This window comes from Dicentrarchus labrax, unplaced genomic scaffold (assembly GCF_905237075.1).
Source record: "Dicentrarchus labrax unplaced genomic scaffold, dlabrax2021, whole genome shotgun sequence".
NCBI classification, from domain to species: domain Eukaryota; kingdom Metazoa; phylum Chordata; class Actinopteri; family Moronidae; genus Dicentrarchus; species Dicentrarchus labrax.
The window spans coordinates 12,524,683-12,545,424 of NW_026136710.1; the positions used below are offsets into that span (position 1 = coordinate 12,524,683).

The 20,742-nt window shown below is 40.5% G+C and overlaps 1 protein-coding gene across 5 annotated transcripts; it reads left to right on the forward strand.

Moving 5' to 3' along the window:
* Positions 1 to 2,614: 2,614 nt before the first annotated feature.
* Positions 2,615 to 20,124, forward strand: cabp1b (calcium binding protein 1b). 5 transcript variants are annotated; one of them, XM_051411903.1, is made up of 8 exons: positions 2,615 to 4,076; positions 13,831 to 13,998; positions 14,980 to 15,010; positions 15,099 to 15,242; positions 15,461 to 15,570; positions 15,845 to 15,919; positions 16,060 to 16,132; positions 18,560 to 20,124. In XM_051411903.1, exons 1-8 carry the CDS (start codon positions 3,405 to 3,407, stop codon positions 18,583 to 18,585), a joined length of 1,299 nt encoding a protein of 432 aa, XP_051267863.1. In that variant the 5' UTR covers positions 2,615 to 3,404; the 3' UTR covers positions 18,586 to 20,124. The 5 variants fall into 5 exon arrangements, with proteins under 5 accessions (XP_051267863.1, XP_051267864.1, XP_051267867.1 ...); XM_051411907.1 differs by lacking the exon at positions 2,615 to 4,076 and adding an exon at positions 6,354 to 9,028; XM_051411905.1 differs by lacking the exon at positions 2,615 to 4,076 and adding an exon at positions 10,579 to 10,966 and having other exon boundaries at positions 13,672 to 13,998.
* The last annotated feature ends 618 nt before the right edge of the window (positions 20,125 to 20,742 follow it).

The window sequence follows — 20,742 nt, forward strand, 5'->3', positions numbered from 1 at the left end:
CAGTTAACTGCAATATCAGTTTATTGACAGCATGGCTTTCATCTGAACTTGAAACTTGAGTTTTGTCAAAGTATCAATTTCTAGGTTAATAGTTGTTCCATGTGATCCTGATGGTCTCATTTTAGTGTTGATATTATGTCCTACACAAAGTCCTCATTAGATGAGTGGGCAAAATGTTTTGATGATTCAGATGAGGGAGCTCTTTCTTCACCTTGTAGGCCCCAAGCTGCTGTGTGGTTAATTATTTATCCCACTGATGAATCTTTCAGTAATACCAAACTGTGCCGGGGGACAAGGTTAATAGGGAGGCAAGATGTGATCAGAGAGTCAGGGAGGATTTCAGGATTTAAAAAAAAAAACTGTCCCGTGTCACTGCAGAAAGTACATATATAGGATATATAAGTCAGCTTTGTTTGCATTTCTACTTCAAAAGTGATTTATTCTAGGATGAAATATTAAAATTATGAAGAGTACCACAAAAATGTCAAAACATATGTTTCAATTTTGCTCACAGTTAAAATTCTGATCTTTTCCCCTACAATATATGTCAGTATTTCATGCTTTATTAATTTTTATAATGTCTTTTATTTGATCAAAGATGTTATTGTCTGGAGTCTGGGGTCCCTCTCTCAGCTGGTCCATGCACTCCTGTGGTCCAGTTTGCAATAACCTTTTTCTTGAATTAGATTGTATTAATATTTAATATTTTATATATGCAAACATGTTTACAGGTCATTCTTAACTGGCTTCAAAACTCCAGAATAAGTGAGCAGGTGGACCTTCTTCTTGTTTTGTCTAAAGCTCATTATTCTTCAGCCTGGGCATCAACCGTATACTGCGATATTACGTTGCATATGTTCCCAGTAACTGTGCTGCTTGTGAAGAGCAGCAGCTGTGTGCTTTGCAGCGCTTGCCATGAAAAGTTAGTTTTGCCATCTGACTGTGCTAAGTGTTGGAGTGGGTGATGTCGGGGTGGTAGGGTTTGGGGGGTGGGGGATAAATGCAAAAATAGAAAGTGACATGGCCCGCAAAAGAGTTCTAAAAAAAAGAAAGAAGAAAACATTTTTAGCATCATCTATTTAAATAATTTCAATTTTTTTCTCTAGTATATATGTTATGCTAGTATTTAGTATGTTTATATTGTTTATTACTGCACACCACATTTTCCTGTTGTTTTTATTTTATTCTCTGTCTCTGTGGACATTAAATGGGCCATATTGCACCCTGAGGCTTGTATGTCCCCTGCTGCAGCCCAATGTCTACAGAAGGGGAGTGCAAAATAGAGAGGGAGGGGCATATGAAGAGCAACATATAAAGAAAATGCTAGAGATATAATTTTTATTTTTAATAAGCAAGTTTCAGCCATTTTTTTAAAAGAATGACATAATTCAAAGTTAAGGTCAAAACATGAGGATTTCTATTGATTCATCATAAAAAAAGGAGAGGATGTTGATAAGATAATGTGGTTACACCTGATAATGACTGTACAGACTAACAATGGCTTAGCGTTGGTGACACTTGGCTGCACTTGATGAGATTCACAGAGGAGTTAAAGCAAGCTGATGTTGAAGTGTGTGTGTGTGTGTGTGTGTGTGGGGGGGGGGTATAGGCGCAATGGAGTGAAGATATTTTGCCTCTCCCTGGAGCAGAGGAGGCAGAAACACAGATGTCAGAGAACAAAAATTCCCCAGAGAGAAGAGGGCAAAAATCTGCTCATTTCTCCGCTTTGCACTATGAAACACAGTTCGTGAGAGAGAGAGAGAGAGAGAGAGAGAGAGAGAGAGAGAGAGAGAGAGAGAGAGAGAGAGAGAGAGAGAGAGAGAGAGAGAGAGAGAGAGTGGGAGAGAGAGAGAGAGAGAGAGAGAGAGAGAGAGAGTGTGTGTCTAATTGGCTCTGTATATTAACATCATTACATACTTTTTGCCCTGCATCCCTGGACATCTGCTGTGAGAATTATGACCCTGGGTGTGCAGATGGGCTGAGACTGAAAGATTGTCACGCTTTTATTTTCCTCTTTCTTTTTTTTTTTTGTTGCCTTTTGAACTTTGCTGTTATTATTTTGAGTTACACACAGTCAAATGTTCCATTATATTCACGCCTTGGCACCATTGTTATACTCAGATTATGCAATGTTGTTTGTGCGGGTAGGATAAAAATGTTTTTGACTCATGCAGGCAAAAGTTGGAAAGCTAACTGAGTGTGAATTTTTATTTATTATCACAAGTTAAAATAAAAAAATATATAAAAATAACTGCAGAAATGAATGGGCAGGGGAAGAGACTATTAATTACCTAGATAATATAGTATGTATAAAGTATATGAGGCCAAAGTCTTTTGCTCAGAGGGATTTGAAGGAAGATATTTTAACCAAACAAAGAGAAATTTAGGACTCCTAACAACTGAAAATGTACCTCTCAAATATCTTTGTGAAGGTGAAGATGATGATCAGGTGGATTGTTGTTTTTTCTGATTTCTTTCAAATCATTTGTCTCAAAACATCCAACATGGCCACATGACAATAAAACAATGTTGTTTTATTTTACTCTTTAAGATTTACTTCTCTCTCTTTTGTGTATCTCAGTTCACTAGTTGGTTTATCCCAAATGCTGACTAATAATTAGATTGTGCCTCAGTTTTAATTCCAAAAAGGTTATGTTATAGCTCAAAAGACTTACTAACTACTGAAGTAAGTGAAATTATTTCACGTTGTCATCCTTTTGCTCTTTTATTTACACCTTTCCGTAAGCTAGTCTATTCTACGTTGGTCCAGAGTCTTCAAATTGTGTTTAGTTCATGTTAATCGGCTCTAATATGCTTTAGAAAGAGCTCAGTCCACTGGTGTTAATGTCAGCAGAAACTTGTTGAACTTGTGAATCTTTGTGGGTCTAAAATGTGTCCATTGATGCTTGTGATATATTTAAAGGTGTGTTTTTTAAAAAACATGTTAATCAGCTCGTAACAGACGCGCAAACAGTAGTCCTGCAGTAACAAAACAGACAGCAAATATTAATCAAGCAGGCTCATTATGCGAGAAACGATCCGCAGTGACGTGGGTCTTAATGAACTGTGCGCGTGGACTGCGTGTGACACGCGGCAGCGCAACACAGTGCTGTCATCCAAACTTAGCGGAGCCCCCTGTGAAGCGTCAGACTGACCGCCTGGCAGCCAGATCAGGCTGTGCGCTTCATCATCTACCGCAAATGCAAAGTCAGGTAGCTGCTTCTTCATCACCGCGGACTGTGACAGTGATGGTCCAGAGTGTGGATGTGGATTAGGGAGCTGGGGTCCGACTGGCTGATGCTGAACACCTGCACGTGGCGGAGGACTGCCTTCTTTTTGCTTTGCTCGACCTCCAGCCTCCAGCGGCTCCATCACTTCGCCTGTCAAGCGAGAGAAAGAGAACGATGAGCTCTTCTCTCCCCAAAAGCGAGTCCGCCACTTCTCTGCTGAGACCATCGGGGCTCAACCGCAGGTCCGGGCACTCCAACAGTGGTCCACGGGATCACCGGAGCCACCGCACTCACCATCATCCCGTCGGAGCTGGAGGCAGCGACGATGCAGGTTGGACGGAGGAGAGCGACACGAGCGCACGGAGACCTCTCTGCCAACCAAGGCACGCCGACTCTCGAAATGTAGGTGATCACCGGGTGCAGAGAAGCCACTCTCACCGGCAGACGAGCCCCATGGATGATGGTTATGCTAATGAGGATGTGAGACACAGGACGAGTCGGCATCAGAAAGAGCGCAGCAAGTCCACCAGGTCCAAACACCCCCATCATCACCATGACTCCTCTCGAGGTGAGCTGCCTCCCGCAGCGCATCACCAGGGCGGCTCCCGGCAGGACAGGAGGACCTCTCCAACGCAGTCTTATCCAAAGCAGCAGGACGACGCGGCTTTCTTCTTCGAGACCAGGGAAAGAGTGATCACGGGGTCATCCTCCAGTCTCAGCTCTGACCCACCTGCCACCAGCGCACCTGTCCAGCCCGCAGCCAGCCGCACATCCAAAAGACTGAGCGCAGCCGCGTCTGAATATGACTCTAGTCTTCATCCCATAGTGAAGTCAGTCTTTGGGCAGGTAAGTGGACATTGAGAGGAAATTTTACTTTTGGGGAAAAAAGTAGATTCAAAGCACAACCGAAGGTGCAAAGAGTTTATTCCTATTCTTTTTGATTACCAAATTAACATCTGAGTTTTCTGCCATTGTAATGTATCAAAAAAAAAGTCAATTTGAACAGTGTCCTATTGCTCAAAGCTCACTCATGCACTGTTAAATGTGTGGGTGTTTTGTCGTGTAACACAATGCAAAGGGCAAAATTTCAAGCTGTAAACAAATCATCAGTAGCATCATGAATCAAGAATCCAGATTCAGAGCATTTGGTGCAAAATGTCAGTAATCAGTATAGTTTGATGTACGTTGTTTTCAATTATCTTCTTGTCCAATAAAAAAACAAACAAACAAAAAATGTTTTATATGACACAGAGGCTCTTTAATTGAAAAAGCGAAGTTACACATAACCCCCTGAAAATAAAGCTGGTTCAGGTACAATGATGCCAATATAGAGACCTTTGCTTTAATATAAGCACAGTTATCAATATTGTTTAGTCAAGTTACATTTATTTTACATTGAATGTCTCAATGGGCTTTAAAAAAAACTCTCTAGCCTTGCCGTGGAAAATTTGGGAGAGGCATTTCAAAGAGAGATCCCCCTCCACGGACAGCTGGGGGTGCAATTGGAGTAGGGGGGAAAGCAACTAAAAATAAGAGAGCCAAGTCAACTCTCAGTCAACATTATGTCCATATCATGAACAAAGTGAGAGTTTGATGTTCTACTCTTTTACTGACAAATTCACTGTAGTGTGGAGGCTCATTAAAAGTGTATCGCAGCTACAGAGCTGGTTAATCGACAGCAGGTTGGAGGTTCACAGGTGAACCCTCGAACCTATTAAAGCCATGTGTGTGACCCCAGTTGAGCAGATTAAAAATGGATGCATGTATTCAGTCCAAATCTGGCTCCTGTATGTATCTGGTATCCATCAGTGTCACGCCGGGCAGAAGGGGGGGGAGGGGGATGCTGGTCTGTCATGCATCCTAATATGAATACAGCCGCTTTCATTGTGACTGTCACCTGAGCAACAGCAGGGGGATCAACTTTCTCGCTGTGTGGAAAACTTTTCAATGACGAGAGCTTGTCACTCACTCACACGCACACACACAGGTAAGTAAACAATTTATATACACATTGAGGTGATAAAACATCATTCACCTCAAAGACATTTACTGATACTGTGGTGGGTGAGGGTCAAAGGCAAATCAAGGGTGTATCTCTTCTTCCCCGCATCCCCTGCTCACCTACTAATACACCAGTTTTCTTCGAGGTACCGCACGTCTCCCGTGACTCCATGCAGTTGTACAGTTCAGTGGCTTGTCTATTCCCTCCCATTTCTTTTCTTGTTTCATTGAAACCCTTCCCTCTGTGATAAAAAGCTCAAGAGGAGACAATTACCTCCCCGAACGCTAATGTGTTACAGAAATAACTCCTCTCAATCCAGGCCAGAGCTTCAATCAGTCTTAGGGGTTCCAGTGAGGCAAAATCCATGCAGCGGTGTGCTATATAAAGTCTCTGGAGCTGCTGCTGCTGCTGCTGACGTGTGTGGAAATAGCAGATATTTTGGCATTTCCATCAAATCTATAAATGATCAGATGAGCAGAGTGTTGTGTTGTGTATTTGAATAGTTATGTTGGCAAATGTTACTGCAGTTGAGAGGTTTTTTTTGGGTGAGAGGAATGTGAACTATAGATGAAACAAATAACAGGATTATGCAGTTATGAACTCACATTAAACACATCCAGTCAAAGGTTTAGACACTACAAAGTTTGTGTGTTTTCTGTGATATTGTCACTGTGAAGTTAAGTCACATCACAGCTGTTGGTAGTCAAAATAGATTCCTGAGAGGTGGTGCACACCAGTGTTTGTGTGAAAGAGAGAGAGAAAGGACGACTGAGGTATGTGCGAGAAAGAAAAGAAAGAAAGTGATGGAAGAGTGAATAAAGCTGAGAGAGTTTGTGCATGCATATTTTTGTAGCTGCTCAGCATCTTACTAAAGCCTTTTTATTTTAGTGACCACGCAGTCATAATAACATGCCGTTAATGCTCCTTGAATAGATGTGGCAGCCAGTGCAGCGTAGAATGCGGGGTGAGATATTACACACCACAAATGATTTCATTTCATATTTCTTATGTAACATCAAGATCTGCATACAATACCACTAGGACTCATTCGCTGCCAGTGGAGGAAGCTATAAATAGCCAATCAAGACCTGATTATGAGAGACTGGAGGAGGGCAGTGTTTTTTTTTTTTTTTTTTGTCTTAGTAAAAATATTCCAAATCCTTTGGCAAACATGTTACCTGACAGAGGAAATGTTTGAAACTGAGTAAAATAGACCTACTTTTCAGCATGTGCCGACATGTTTCTCCAAGCTACACTTTCATATTCATTAGATGAATCATGATTACCAAAGATGCTAGTGTGGGGGTTAGAATAAGGACAAATGTGAATGTGGTTAACTGTTCCGAATGTGTTTTGCAGCTTGTTTACAGATACATTGTGAAAATGCATGTATTTAAAGCAGACGTTCACTGTAGTTAACAAAACTCCCATTATTTCTGCACATTCAGTCTTTTAAACCTTCCAGGTTGCACCAGACACCTTGACCAAGGACAGAGCATGAGCAGTGTTTTTGTCCCAGCAGAAATTCAGTTGCTATTTTAAGAGATTCTGAACAATCACCACATCCTTCAGTATTTCTGACCTTAAGTGACCTTGATTCACAAACCCTCACTGGAAATCTGGAGATGCGGTAGAGACCTGTTATCGAAAGACGTGTGATATCTGCTGCTGAGAAATTGTAATTGAGGCGATGGCAATTTTCTTTTCAAATTAAATTTAGATGAAAGGATATGTATGTTAACCAGCAGAGGGAGCAAGTACCATTTGCACTAATAGGACTGAACTCAAAGTGTGTGTGTGTGTGTGTGTGTGTGTGTGTGTGATAGAGAGGAAGAGATTAACAGTCCAGTGTGTGTCACATCAGTTAGACAAGAGAAGTGAAAGGGCAGGGGAAAGAAAGTGAAGGAAGCGAGGCAATTGGATAAATCGGAAGGAAGAAAAAGGATAAAGCAGGAAGAGAGTGACTCTGCTGGAAGACTTGATGATTGTTATGTAAGACAAACTCTCATCAACTCTCACTTGCCTGCTCCCACCTGACAGCTCTGAAGACAATGTGAGGAAAGGTCTTAAAACACAGATTAGCCCTTCACTTCCTCGTCTGGTTATCCTGTTACTCATCTTGTACTCGCACCCACTGACGTTTCCTGTCTGCCTTTCTCGCTTCTCCCTCTTCTCCCTCTTTTCCCTCTTCTCCTCTGCCAGGGTCACTCTGACCTTGATGATGTCTGAGAGGGAGTTAAAAGCGAGAGGAGGCATGCTTTACAAAAAAAACCCCAGCCAAAATAAGTGGGGAAAAAAAGGCACAAGGATCTGGGTGGAAATGAGAGGAAAGAGAACAGCAGCATCCTATTCACTGCAGCATATGCCTCCAGTCTAGAGTATAACAGGCTATTTTTAGACACAGATGGATATTTTTGTATCTGTGCTAGCAAAGAAGGAGGTAGAAAATTCACTCTTTGGTTAAATCCCTTTTTGAGATGAGGATTAGGCAGTGAAATGTAAGAGCCTGTGCGCACTATACTGCATGCGCTGCAAGTACACACGTGTGTGATGATGCTAAATATTCATGGGGACCTGAGGCTGAGAGGGAAAATCAGTGAGAGACACTGCGAGACAGTGAAATGAGACAGAAGACAGGGGATAAATGAGTCAGAGGAAAAACAACAGAGGTTTAATTGACTGAAATGAGACATGTCAATAGTTTTTCCAATGCTGACGCACTAGACGTTTCACAAGACTAACAGCTGGTTTGCGCATGAATCTGAAATAATACAAAAATACCAGAATAATCTGAATGAATGTTTTAGCCATTCTGATTTGACTGGCTGAGTCGTCAGTTTTGTTTATTCAAAGTGCAAGAAGATGACGCAAGTGTGCATTGTATGTTTTTTTACAGCCTAGACGTCGTCTGATGACGACAAAAAATATAAGCACAAAGACTCATTGTGTCAGTGTTTACCCATTTGAATACTCTGTGACGTAAACTCAGCAGCTGTAGAGAAATGATCATGTTTGACCATGAAATGATTACATTTCATTCTACTTTGCAAAAAGGAAAATACAAAATGTTGCCTTCTAATAGCAAAAGACCAGTTCTCATTTTTATTTAAAAAGAAACTGTAGATGATGAACGCATGAGAGCTTATTACATCAATCCCTTCCTTTGCCCTCCTACATTTCTCAGCTCATTTAACACACTGGATGGCAGTGTGGCTGAAACAGGATTATATTTGACCTCAAAGTCTTCATTAAAAAAGCAAATGCAGTGTCCACTGTATTTAATATTTAGCAAAAATCTATTTATATGTTATTATTATGATTCTGTGTATGACTCCGGCAAAATGGTGCCCCAATAATCCTTGGATATCTTCTCCTGAGATGTTGTTGTATGTAGTGTGTAAGCAGTTATGTAAATGTGTAAAGTGTGTCTGTGTGAGTGAGCAAGGGTGAGGGAGAAGGATAAAGCCAGAGAGAGAGAGAAAGAGGGGGAAATGGATCTCATGCCCGTGCACACTATAGTCTGACATTATGAGAGCTGACGGCTCCTGTGTCTGACGTCTGATGTGTTCTGAAGTTCACAATGAGCCTCCGGTGAGAGGCTGGATGAATCATCCGCAGAACAACACAGAGGAGCCGCAGAGATATTGAATGGGAGCGAGATGTGAAACGACTTCGGCGCGAATGTGTTTGTTAAAATAGCAGAGAATAGACAAGGTCGAACAGGAGAGGGAAATAAGGATGTTCATTAGTGTCGCAATGGCCGCCAGTGAAGTTACCTCAGGAGTGAATGCTGCTGGTAAAAACCTGAAATGAGGCTTTATACTGTGTGTTGTGGTTTGTAGTTTTAGACAGTGGTTGAAGAAGTACTCAGATGTTTAAAGTCTAAGAGTGCTTTGTTTATTGTTAAATGTGTTGGATGTTTCAGTTTCACCGTGCAGAAAGATGTGTGCAGTTTAACACTAGAAGGCTGTTTTAAAATGAATCCACTAAAGGGAGACAGGTTCTTTGTACTCACCTCAAACTTTAAAATGTGTATGTACAAGCAGAGTTTGGAAGCCAACCATGGGTCAGTATGCAACTTACTTACAAGTATGATACATAAACTTGAAACCTTTCAGTACACATACACTGAAAATGTACTTTTCAGTGAAGTAGGAGAAGTAATGAGGGAGAAGGAGTAGATGTTATTTAAAGCATTTTCAATAAGGTAATTAAAATGTTTATATGTCATAAAACATGTCTGGAGGGGATCTTTAGCTTAAGTAAAAGTAGCAATACTACAAAATAAAAGTACTCAATATCAGCAAAATGTACTTAAAGTGAAAACAGAGTAGAGTTTTATATTATTATTACAAAGATGCAGCATTTTAATGTTGTAGTTGGTAATTTTAACCACTTTTATATTACATTCGGTGCATTAAAGGTATAACAAAGACTTGAATTGTTATAAGCTGATCATATTTTTTTGTAAATCTACAAAGTAAACATAGCTGTACAATAAAGTACTTGCTTTCCACCTCTATTTTTAGGTGTTGAATCTTTAGAGACACTCACCTCTTCAGACATAGTACTTTACAATAAATGTGTGTGTGCATGGTGTGTGTGTGTGTGTGCGTATGTGTGTGTGTGTGTGTGTGTGTGTGGATGAGAGAGACTAGGAGAGAGTGTTTGCATTTGCACGTGTTCGTTTGCATCCTCTGTGTTTCAGAATCCATGTGTCATTTTTCTTGCACATTTTGCCTTTGATCTGACTCTATGCCCTTCAAGCTTAATATGACTTTGTGACGCATCTACATGTGTTCGCGTGCGTGTATGTGTGTGTGTGAGGAGTAGATGCTAGGGGAAGAGTGGGGAGAGATGTGGGAGAGTATGGGGTGAAAAGAGAGAGCGTGTGTTATATTTTTAGCTCCACAGCCCCACATCCGTGTGTGTTTAATCAAGTGTGTGTGTGTGTGTGTGTGTGTGTGTGTGTGTGTGTGTATGTGCATGTTTGGATTAATGTCTCCAGCGTCTCGCTCAGGGGAAGGTAATATGCTTGTCCGAACGAGCTTCTTCTGTCACATTCGCGTAGATGGTTTAAAACTGTGGAGTGAGCGAGAGTGGGGGAGAGAGTGAAGGAAAAAGAGCAGGAGACAGACAGACAGACAGAGTGAGAGAGAAGGAGGGACAGAGCAATAGAGGGAGGGAGAGAGGGTAGAGGGGAGGGAGGCAGGAGAGACACTGTAGGAGAGAGGATGGAATAAATAAGCAATCTTGCTTTCTCTACTCCTGGCGCTTGCATCTCGCTCTGATCACATGCATGCTTCCTCTCTCTCGCTTATCTTTGTGTCGTTCCGATCTGTCCTTTGTTCTTGTTTACATATTTCCTCCTTTGTCTCAGTGTCCCTCCCCTCGTACCTCCCAGCGTCCTTGCCTCTAGGTCCTCCCTGTACACTCCCTCGTCCTCTCCCTCCTATCTCCTCTACCTCCTATGATATCTCTGCTCCTCTCCCTGCCTTTTCCCAAATGTCCTCTTATATTAGTCAATGACCCACTGAACCCCTTTTCCCTTTCTAATCACTCCTATCCCCATGCATGCCCGGAAACATATGCAAACACACATGCATACATGTACATCTACAAACAGGCACACCAACACAGTCACAGTTAGAGAGAAAACATAAAACAAGAAGGATTTTTTTTTTCTTTTGCAATGGGCAACTCTGTAAAGTCGCTTAAAATTTTCACCAAGAAGGTAAGGTCCGCTCTGAGGTTTTTCACTCTGCTGTGGTCTCCTTGAATCCCGTGACTGTTGGTGCATGTTGTCTCATGGTATGTCCCCAACCTGACCGAAGGCTATTTGACTGGACCTGTGCTGACTGAACCCTGCGTGCTGTCTGGGTGTTCACTAACAGGCTGTCTTGAACTGTTTCCCTGTTTTGTGTGGCTGTGGAGTCCAAGCACATGGGAGAATAATAGAAGAGTGTTTCAAGATGAAGCTTGTGTCTCATGCTGTAGTTTCACTCAATGTTTGCCAACACAGGAGTTTATTATCTTGATTATTGATTAGGACTGTTGACTTTCTTTAAAACTCATTCTGCATGATCTGTACCGATTTCAGTAATATAACATTTGCATCTTATATTCCTTTTTAAATTTAACTTCCCCCTGTGCTCATTAGTGCATGTTTGCATTCCCACGAAAGCCTTTTAGACCGAGGTCAGAGGAGATGGTTGGTGCTGCTTGTGCTTAACCTGTTGGCTGAGGTGAAGTCAGTGGATTTGGACCACAGCACCAAACGTTAGTCACTCAAATCACACTGTGATGCCACCTAACCTGCACCCGGGGATGTAACCAGTCAGTGGGAATGTTGTAAACAGGTGTGGTGTTTCAACTACGTCAGATGTTATTAGCTCAAATGCACCACTGGCATTGAATCTTTTAGACAGCAACATAAGGGCAAGATTGAGGAACAACAAAGAAGAAACATTCAGAACCATTTTGGCAAAGGCTCAAAAAGATGACCTTTGTTCGTAAAATACATCTCTTGCATCTGCTGCCGTCTTTGTATCAGTGTATGCTTGAACAGACTCTCAGTATATTCCCACAAATAGATTAATTCCTTCACATCAACAGCTGCACATCCTTGAGGAAGCACAATATGACAAGCAACTGTTGATGCCATCTGTGCAAAACGGGTTGGAGTGCTGGAGAAGTTCTTGCTTGACTTCAGCTTTTCTCTGACACTGTTTCAGGATTTTTTTCATTTTCTATTTTTGGTTATATAACTGCTAGCGCGTGGCTTCATAGTACTTTTCTGGCACGATATACCCACAGACAGCCCTGCTCCATGCATCACTTGGTCAGATTACCCAGTGGGCATCCGTTCCTGTGGTGTGGACTGTAGTAATGCATGAACTGGCATTAGGACTGGCGTGGTAACAGATGGAGTGTGAAGGTCATTTGTAGAGCATATAATACTGTGTATATTTGCATGTAGTAGTAGATGTCTTATGTTTACTGTAAAAAGCATGCGAAGGCAGGAACTAGCTCATGTCTGAGAGATTTAAAGCAGCAGCAAAAACGGTCCCTTGGTAATTTGCTGTGACAGTGAGTCCACTCTGCTCGCTTTTAGCTGGGTTTTCCTCCACTGAGTTGGATATCACTACAGTAATTGCAGACTTGACCAACATTATCATGTTTTATTAGCAAGAGGAGATGTTACTGCTTTAAACTTAGTTCATCCGCTTGAAAATTCGCAGTAGATAGTCACAGAGCATGAAAACAGAGTGCCTTTTCCATCTCTTGTGTTCTGCCTTTAGCCTCCGATTAGGCTGCTACTCTCTTATTCAAATATTAGTCAGAGCAGTGGTTGGACCTTATTTGACTTTATTCAGAGGAAGCTTTTTTTGTCCACTGGTAGGCATAGATTGCCCAATTTTAATTAACCTGTAGCTCTCTCTGTAATTGGGATCACTGCTGTGAGAATAACTTTTGCCCCCTGGCTAATTGGTGATTATAATTAAAATGGCTGGCTGAACTTTAGCCTCATCTTCTGGACAACATAATTATTTTGTAAAGTGCAGAAAAACAATTGTCAATCTTGGTCAAGTAGCCATCCCTGCATGACTGTTGTTGAATGTAACTACTGTTTACATTATTACTAACACATTTAGACTGTATTATTAGTTAGAATCATAATGCTGTCAGTTAATCGTGTACTTATAACGTACCACTTACTTCTGACAAATTGGGTATTGGAGGACTATTACAGTTTGTAAATTTGAGGACACAGCAACATTTTACAGTTTAGTCAGTTGATTGAAACCACTTTATTTGCAGATAACATGGAAATGTTGGTAATAATCCCTCATTGCACAGGATAAATATGTGCGCCCAAAAATAGCAATTACATTAAACTTGGATTGGGAAGATGGTGTGTAATCTCTGATCAATGTTTACAACATACAGTGAATGATGACTGAGGTAATGAAAACAAATTGGCTCACTGCTTGTTTCTCTCACTCCATCTTACTTTTTTTGCAGTGATGTTGCTGTTTTCTCTGATTAAAGCAGTTTATTTGGTGTGTAAATTGTATCATAATTGCAAGAAAGGATGGTCAAAACTACAAAACTAAGATAATATTTTGGAATAAACTGTAATTAGTCTTTAAGGCAAGAAAATGCACAGCTGAAGACTGTAAAAAAAAAAGATCAAAGAGCTGTGACGCAAGGCTGTCAGTGCTGTGTGACATGAAAAAAAGGCTTTCTCCACCATTGACATAATCACATGATATGGAGGCTTGGTAGTCTTCTGTTGTGCTGGATTGTGACCTATAGGACAGATTCATGGATGGCATCAGTTGCTCTTGTCATAATGAATTACAACCTCTTCCCTCTGGCTGAGGTGCTTTCCTTCATCATGACTGACCTGACTCTACACCTCTCTATGACTGACAGGCATATGTCTGTCACCTCTGATCCTGCTTCTGAACCCCCTCCCTCCCTCCATCACACCTCCTTGCTGACTCCATGCTGCCACAATCTGAGTCTCCGTCTCTACCCCTGTCTTTGCCCTTGCTCCCATGTCTGGCCCCCCTGCTCTGGATGCTGCTCCAGGACCAGAAGAAGAACTACAAAGCAGTGCAGTCCTGTGAGGAGGGGGGCTCTGGGGGGGCCTATCTTGAGCCGCTAGTGGCCCTGGCCCAGAACGGAGCCAACATGCACAACGTACTGGGGCCTGCATGCATCTTTCTACGCAAGGGCTTCGCTGAGAGCCGGCAGGCTGTACGTAAGTCCAGACAATATCACGTGCATGCATACCGTGAGATTAGCACACAATGCAGTACATGCACAATAACAGAAACGTGTGTTGAATGTGTGTAGTAATCATCTCTTATTGTAATGTCAGCACTCACAGCATGTAAATAAGCGTGGTGGAACGAAGAAGAGTTTTCTTGATAACTAAAATGTTGAATTCAAGAGTGTGTGTGTGTGTGTGTGTGTGTGTGTGTGTGTGTGTGTGTATTTATGCATGAGGCTGCATCACTCATGAACCTGGTGGATATCTGTTGCAGGTTGGGGGATTATTGAAGCAGGGTTATGGTGGTGGTGGAAATGTTCCTCACATGATGATTATTCCTCTTTGTCTAATTTCCAGCAGTGATAGTGCGAGTCAGGGTGTTGTTTTTAAAGGAAACAATAATGTTGAAATCCTCAGTGCAGATGCTGTTTTATTGATTGTTCTGATGACAAGCTCTCATATGGCTGTGCTTAATGTATGCAGGGGTTGAGATTGAGTCGTTTTAAATCAATGGACTGGCAAATAAGAGAATTGTTGCATACTTTTCATTGTATCTGCATCTCCACACTTTTTGAAATGCAAGTACTTATAAAAATATAAATTAATTTTACATACACACCCACCAGATACAGTGAATGGTTCAGATTCCTCTTTACAGAAACAAATGTTAGATCTTGTATTTTAACTTGTTTCCGCTATCTTACTTTCATCTCATTACCTACTGTGTAATATTTTCTCAGTGCCAAGAGTCTGTATGTTTTCTTCAGCAGGGGATTTCACCGATGAGCTTCTCCTCTCTGGATGGAAGGAAACCTGCAGACTCTTGGCACTCTGTGGCACAAACCTGCAGTTGTCTATTTATTTTTGTTACAGCATCATATTGTGTGAGGGATGCTGCATATTGGCATGATTTTAAACATATCAGCAGTGTTTGGATCCTAACAATGCACTGTGATCCTTCACAGGACCGAGAGTTGAGGCCCGAAGAAATGGATGGTAGGTTACATTTCAGGAAAAGTGACAATACAACTGTATTTTCCACATCTTCCCTTTATTTTTAATACCATATCTCCCTCGCTCTCAGAGTTGCGCGAGGCATTCAAGGAGTTTGACAAGGACAAAGATGGGTTTATCGGCTGTAAAGACCTGGGGAACTGCATGAGAACAATGGGCTACATGCCAACAGAGATGGAGCTAATTGAACTGAGCCAGCAGATCAACATGAATCGTAAGTAAAACTGTCTGTGTGTACAAATTATTTCCTGCAGGGTTTGTTTTCTCAATTTTTCTGGCAAACCTTCAGAATCAATACTTTAACAGCCACTTTAAAACAGTACTTATGCTTCAGAATCACTTATCATCAGATCATAGAGAACAAATAAAACATATATAAATACCCTGAGCAGCCTGGTTAACCCTGCTTTCTCTTTACAATCTGTCCAACAGTGGGAGGACATGTTGACTTTGAGGACTTTGTTGAACTCATGGGGCCCAAACTTCTGGCTGAAACTGCAGACATGATTGGGGTTAAAGAGCTGAGAGATGCATTCAAAGAGGTGAGGAAAGACAAAATAATTTCCCAAATGGATGAAAATGTTGTTGTTGGTATGTCTGAGTAAAATGTATTAATTGATATGTGTAGTTTATCTCAGAGTGTTAAACAAAGAGTTAACGTCAGATAAAAGGGACAATATTCTTGAGGATGTTTTGCAGCTATTTTGGTAGTTTAGTGATCCTGATAGTGGTTGATATGAGCCTGGGAATATATGTAAGACAAAGGGAAATGCTTTGTCTGTTTTATTCACTTGTATCTTCTTCTCTCATTCTCAGTTTGACACTAATGGTGACGGCCAGATCAGCACAGCAGAACTCAGAGAAGCAATGAAAAAACTTTTAGGACAACAGGTACCGAGTTGCTGGGAGAGTCTGTCTTCCTGTCTGTAGCTTTCCATCAATCATGGTGTCTGTCTGAATCTTGTCTGTTTACTCCACTGAGTCTGTGCTGCAGACATTCACACCTTGCCCCCAAAACCTGACTTTTTCAGGTTGGACACAGAGATCTGGAGGACATTTTACGAGACATTGACCTCAACGGAGATGGGCATGTAGACTTTGAAGGTATGTGAGAGTTTACATCACAACATTTTTCACTGCATGCAGAACCTGGAAATCAAATATGCTTACACAATATATTTCTATTTCCATCATTCTGACTCTCTCCTAAACACACATGCACACACATTTATTTTAAGTATAAGCAAAAATCCCAACATGTGTGTTGCTGATATCCCAATACCATGCTGATAGTGAGGTGAGGGAATGAAGGGAGTAGGTCTGCCTGTCAGATTATCTCCACACCCAGGGATTATCGCACCTCATAGATTACCCACAGAGAAAAAGATGCATACATGGTGTCAGGGATATATCAGAAAGTGCTGCTGTTCTTAGTAACACAACTGTACTTGCTTATACTTACTTAACATAACTTCACATTTTCCTGCATTTTACATGCAACCCATCAGTGATAATGTCCATGAAACATCTGATTTAGCAAGACTAAAAAATAAAGATCATGGTTTGATTAATTTGACTTCTGAGATCCAATGTGTGGCAGAAAAGAACAACCAACAGTGAAATGCCTACAAGTTAATGCATAAGTGAGGAATTTGGGTTGGATCTATCTACTGTATTACACTGAATGTCAATGGACAATATTTTAAGGAAAAAAATAGGAACTAACTTTGAATTATTCAAATGTTGAATTTACTTGCATTAAAACAGTAGTGAGTTTCAAGCAGCCCTCTATATGTTTTTCAGTCATGCATTAATGCAAGGCTTTATGTGGAGTAATGGTCCTAGAAAGAGCAGATGTGAGTTATAAACTTAAAGAGAGTATAGCTATAAATATTAAATTATACTCAAAAAGTGATGCCTGATCCTGCCCAGTGACAGATCCGACAGTGCAGCTTACTACTATGGTTAGCATTAGCATGTAGACAGTTAGGCTGTGTCTAATTCCGCATACTTCCGTCAGTACACTGCTAATGTGCACTGACCACTTACTGCTGTAGTACCCACTTTCAATGATTAGTATTGTCCCAAAAGGAACACTTATATTAAAACACTTACCGGAAAATTACGAGCAGGATGAGCGTGACGAACGTGACAAACACAAAACACGTGAACGCGATTTTCCAGTCCGCCAAAAATATATGGCGGCTTTTGTTTACAAACATTTTTCTGCACGTTCACAGCATGTGTAAACTTCGTCGCCTCCGACGCCAACGTTAACTCGCCAAATAATTATGTCCGCTTCAGTCAGTGAGGGACACGTAAGTGATGCATTAGACAACAGTACAATGTCTCGTATTACCACCATTACTTACATTTATACACTTGAGGTGTCGAACTTGTCGTCGCAGCTCCGGCTGCCTCGGCTGAGTTGTCCGCCATTATTTAAAATTTTGAAAAACTTCCGCTTTGTAGTCAAGATGGTGTCCGTTCAGTGCGAGTAGGGTCCATCATTCCACACTGAATTTTTTGACCGTTTTTAGGGGATCATCCGGGTACTTTCAGTGCACTGACTTTTTGTGTTATCTACACTATACACTTAAAACTAAGTGTTTGAAGTGTGCAAGTAGGCGGAATGAGACACAGCCTTAGTCTTTGGTCACTTCGGGGCAACAAACACAACAATCACAACATTGACATACAGCACTGTATATAACATGGTGAATGTGTTAGAAAACAGCTCTTAAAGCTAGCAGTTTTAGCTCTGCGTTTGGTCTCTACCAGCTCCTGAGGAAAATGTTCTGGTTCCACTGCTGTATGTTCGCCAGCTGTTTGCTAACGGTGCCAGTCTGTTGTTCAGTGCAAGGCAGCATACAGACGGTTTTTAAAGCTTTTTCGCTGAAAACAGCTGCATGCTGCATCTGGAAACAACTCTGAGAGAGTGAACAAAAAACAGTTTAAAGATGGAAGTTGGAAAGCCAAAACAATTAGCTAAAATATGCTTAAATGCTCAGCAGAGTTTAGGGGAACTGCAGAGTTGAGAAATAATTCTTTCAGCTTTGTTGTTGTTTTTTTTGTTTTTTTTTATTTTGTTGTTGTTGTTTTTTTTTTTTTACCAAAACTAATTATAAAGCATTTGTACAAAAGTAAGGAATTTGTTGTTGGCTCGAAGCCCAGTTTATGTTCTACTGAGTTAATGAAACTCTCTTTAGTAAAATAAATAGAAATACATGGTTTTGAACTTGAGTCATGCTTATCCAGTAGTGCAAAATCTCTGGTGATCAGAAACATTCTTTTTGTAAGAATGGAAACTTGTGTTTAGCCCTGGGCTGGGAAATAGGTCACTAATGCTCAGAAAGGACCTTTCACCTTTTCCACCCACCCACCAATACCACGATAGCAAGTGTACAAACCACAGATAGCATGATGCAGATCCTATATATTAAGTGGCATCATACATATCAGTTTGTTGAAGATTTATTCTTTAATTAATGCCCTTGTAAAAAACAATTAGTCCTTTTCTGTAATTCACAGAGTTTGTGCGGATGATGTCTCGATGAATTCGACATGCAAAAACACAACATGGATTCTCTGTTGGTATGGGAGGAAGAGGAGAGAGATCAGCACAGATGAATCTTGAACTTCTGGACTGTCAATGAACACGAAAACACACACATATCAACCCTGCCCTGAAACTGCCATGCTGGAGCACAAAGGCTGACGACTACAGCCAGGAGCAACACTGTTGATTATATGCTGCTGCTGTTTCTTAAAACATAAACAAAACCAACAGCTGCATTTCTGTCTTTTACAAAGTATATTTTAAAAAGCATATTTTCCTTTAGTAATAACAACATTTCTAATGATGATGTGGCTCTTGACTCAATGGGTAAATGGTAATGGGAGGTATTTTGCTCAAATACTAAACTATGTTAATAACTGTAGCAATTAAGAAGACATATTTTCAACTACAGCAGTATGCCAGCAAACACCTGAACCACTACAATATATTCTTTTTTTTTAATGCTGAGGGCATCTTAAGCACAAATACAATATGGCAATATGGAAATATTTCATGTGATCCTGTCAAAGCTGTGTGTTTGTGTTTTGTGCATACTGTTGTTTCTCTCTGCCCTATGCTGTAGATTTATTATGTCCCTTAAGACTATTGTCAAACCCTGGTTAAGGCAAGCCAAAATTTGTTTTGTAATTATGTGTAATGTAGCATTGATGCAATTCTTCTGACTTTAATAACATTATGCCTATCTTACTGTGATATATATGTCATTTTCAGTGTGCATAAAACTCCTTCAACTGGAAAAATCCTTGAAGGAAATTCTCTCTAGGTACAATGAGTTGCTAATCTTGACTACTGTGATAGGCCTTTTAACAACATGTATGTTTTACTAATTCTGAATATTACTGATCATCCATATCTCACACAGGTAGGTGATCAACAGAGTGTTAAAACTATACATGAAAGAGAGATTCTGTTAATGCTTTAATTTTTATCAGAGAGCTTTGATAAATGTACTTGTTTATTGGGGTTTTGTGAGTCTACTTGAGTCTAACAAACAGTCCTGAAGTGATTTTCACTTTGGTGCAACATTTACACTTCTAACTTTAATACCTCAAAATTAATTATACAATCAGCCTCATCCATAAACGGCCCCCATAGCATAATCTCTAATACCAATTTATTTACCCTCTTACCTTTATTATCTCTATTTGTAAAGAAGCACCATCCGCTTCTTTACGCATAAAAGCCAAAGAAAGTTTACAAAAATATTATTTGAGTCTTATTCAGTGTAGTAATTGTATGCAGTATGTTTTAGAAATATAATCCACTGGATTATATTTTCAAAACGGCTGCTTGAAATGCTGACTGTTTCCCGGGGCAGCTAAATTATTGGTTGACTGTTCATAAATGGACAAGGAGGTATATGCATGCTAAAAAGTTAAGATATTCTTCTAAAGGGAAATCTTTCTTTGTGATTTTACTTGTCTTAACTGTGTGAAACTATGCATGCAAGAAATAACTGAAATTTGTAGCAGAATATATAAAAAATAAAGTTTTTTTTCAGAACTTGAGAACAGAAGCCATGTCAAAGCATGGTGTGTGTTGTCTTGTATTAACAGTGCTGTGAAGACTTCAATCCACATTATTGGGAACAAAAAGCAGGTCAAACAATGTCAGCCAAATCCTTTATATTTTTTTTTAGGTTAGGGTTTTTGGTATTAAAAAGTAATTGCAATTCTCTACTAATTAACAACAGAAAAAGTAATTAATTACAAATACTCCATCAAAGGTCTGTAGCTTCCAACAACTTCAGAGCTTCAACGTGCACTTTCTCTGTGTTTAACACATATAGCAAAAGAAAACAAGATGCTGTGGTTTAACAACCAGTCAGCCTACAGTTTAGTGGTATTTATTGACCCATCAACAGCTAGCATGGACCTGATGGGGTTCACACACCCTCCAACTCACAAACCCAAATCCTGAATGTAGGCTTACCAGTGACGAGCCAGCCAGCTATACAGCGTGTAATAGAGTAACCACAAGGTGGAGGCTAACCACCTCCATCCCCTTCAACTAATTCAGCTAATACCTCCCAGTCTATCCACTGAGCCCACAGAAATTTAACTGACCCCCAAAACATCAAAGTAAGAGACCTGGTGGCTGCAAATGCCATAGCATATAATTCAGGGTATATTAT

What these genes read in the sequence shown, in the direction of transcription:
- cabp1b (XM_051411903.1), top strand. Translation starts at nt 3,405, where the DNA reads ATGAGCTCTTCTCTCCCCAAAAGCGAGTCCGCCACTTCTCTGCTGAGA. An exon ending in TCGCTGAGAGCCGGCAGGCT is followed by an intron (nt 13,999 to 14,979) that starts GTACGTAAGTCC and finishes GATCCTTCACAG; the next exon opens with GACCGAGAGTTGAGGCCCGA. An exon ending in GAGGCCCGAAGAAATGGATG is followed by an intron (nt 15,011 to 15,098) that starts GTAGGTTACATT and finishes CCTCGCTCTCAG; the next exon opens with AGTTGCGCGAGGCATTCAAG.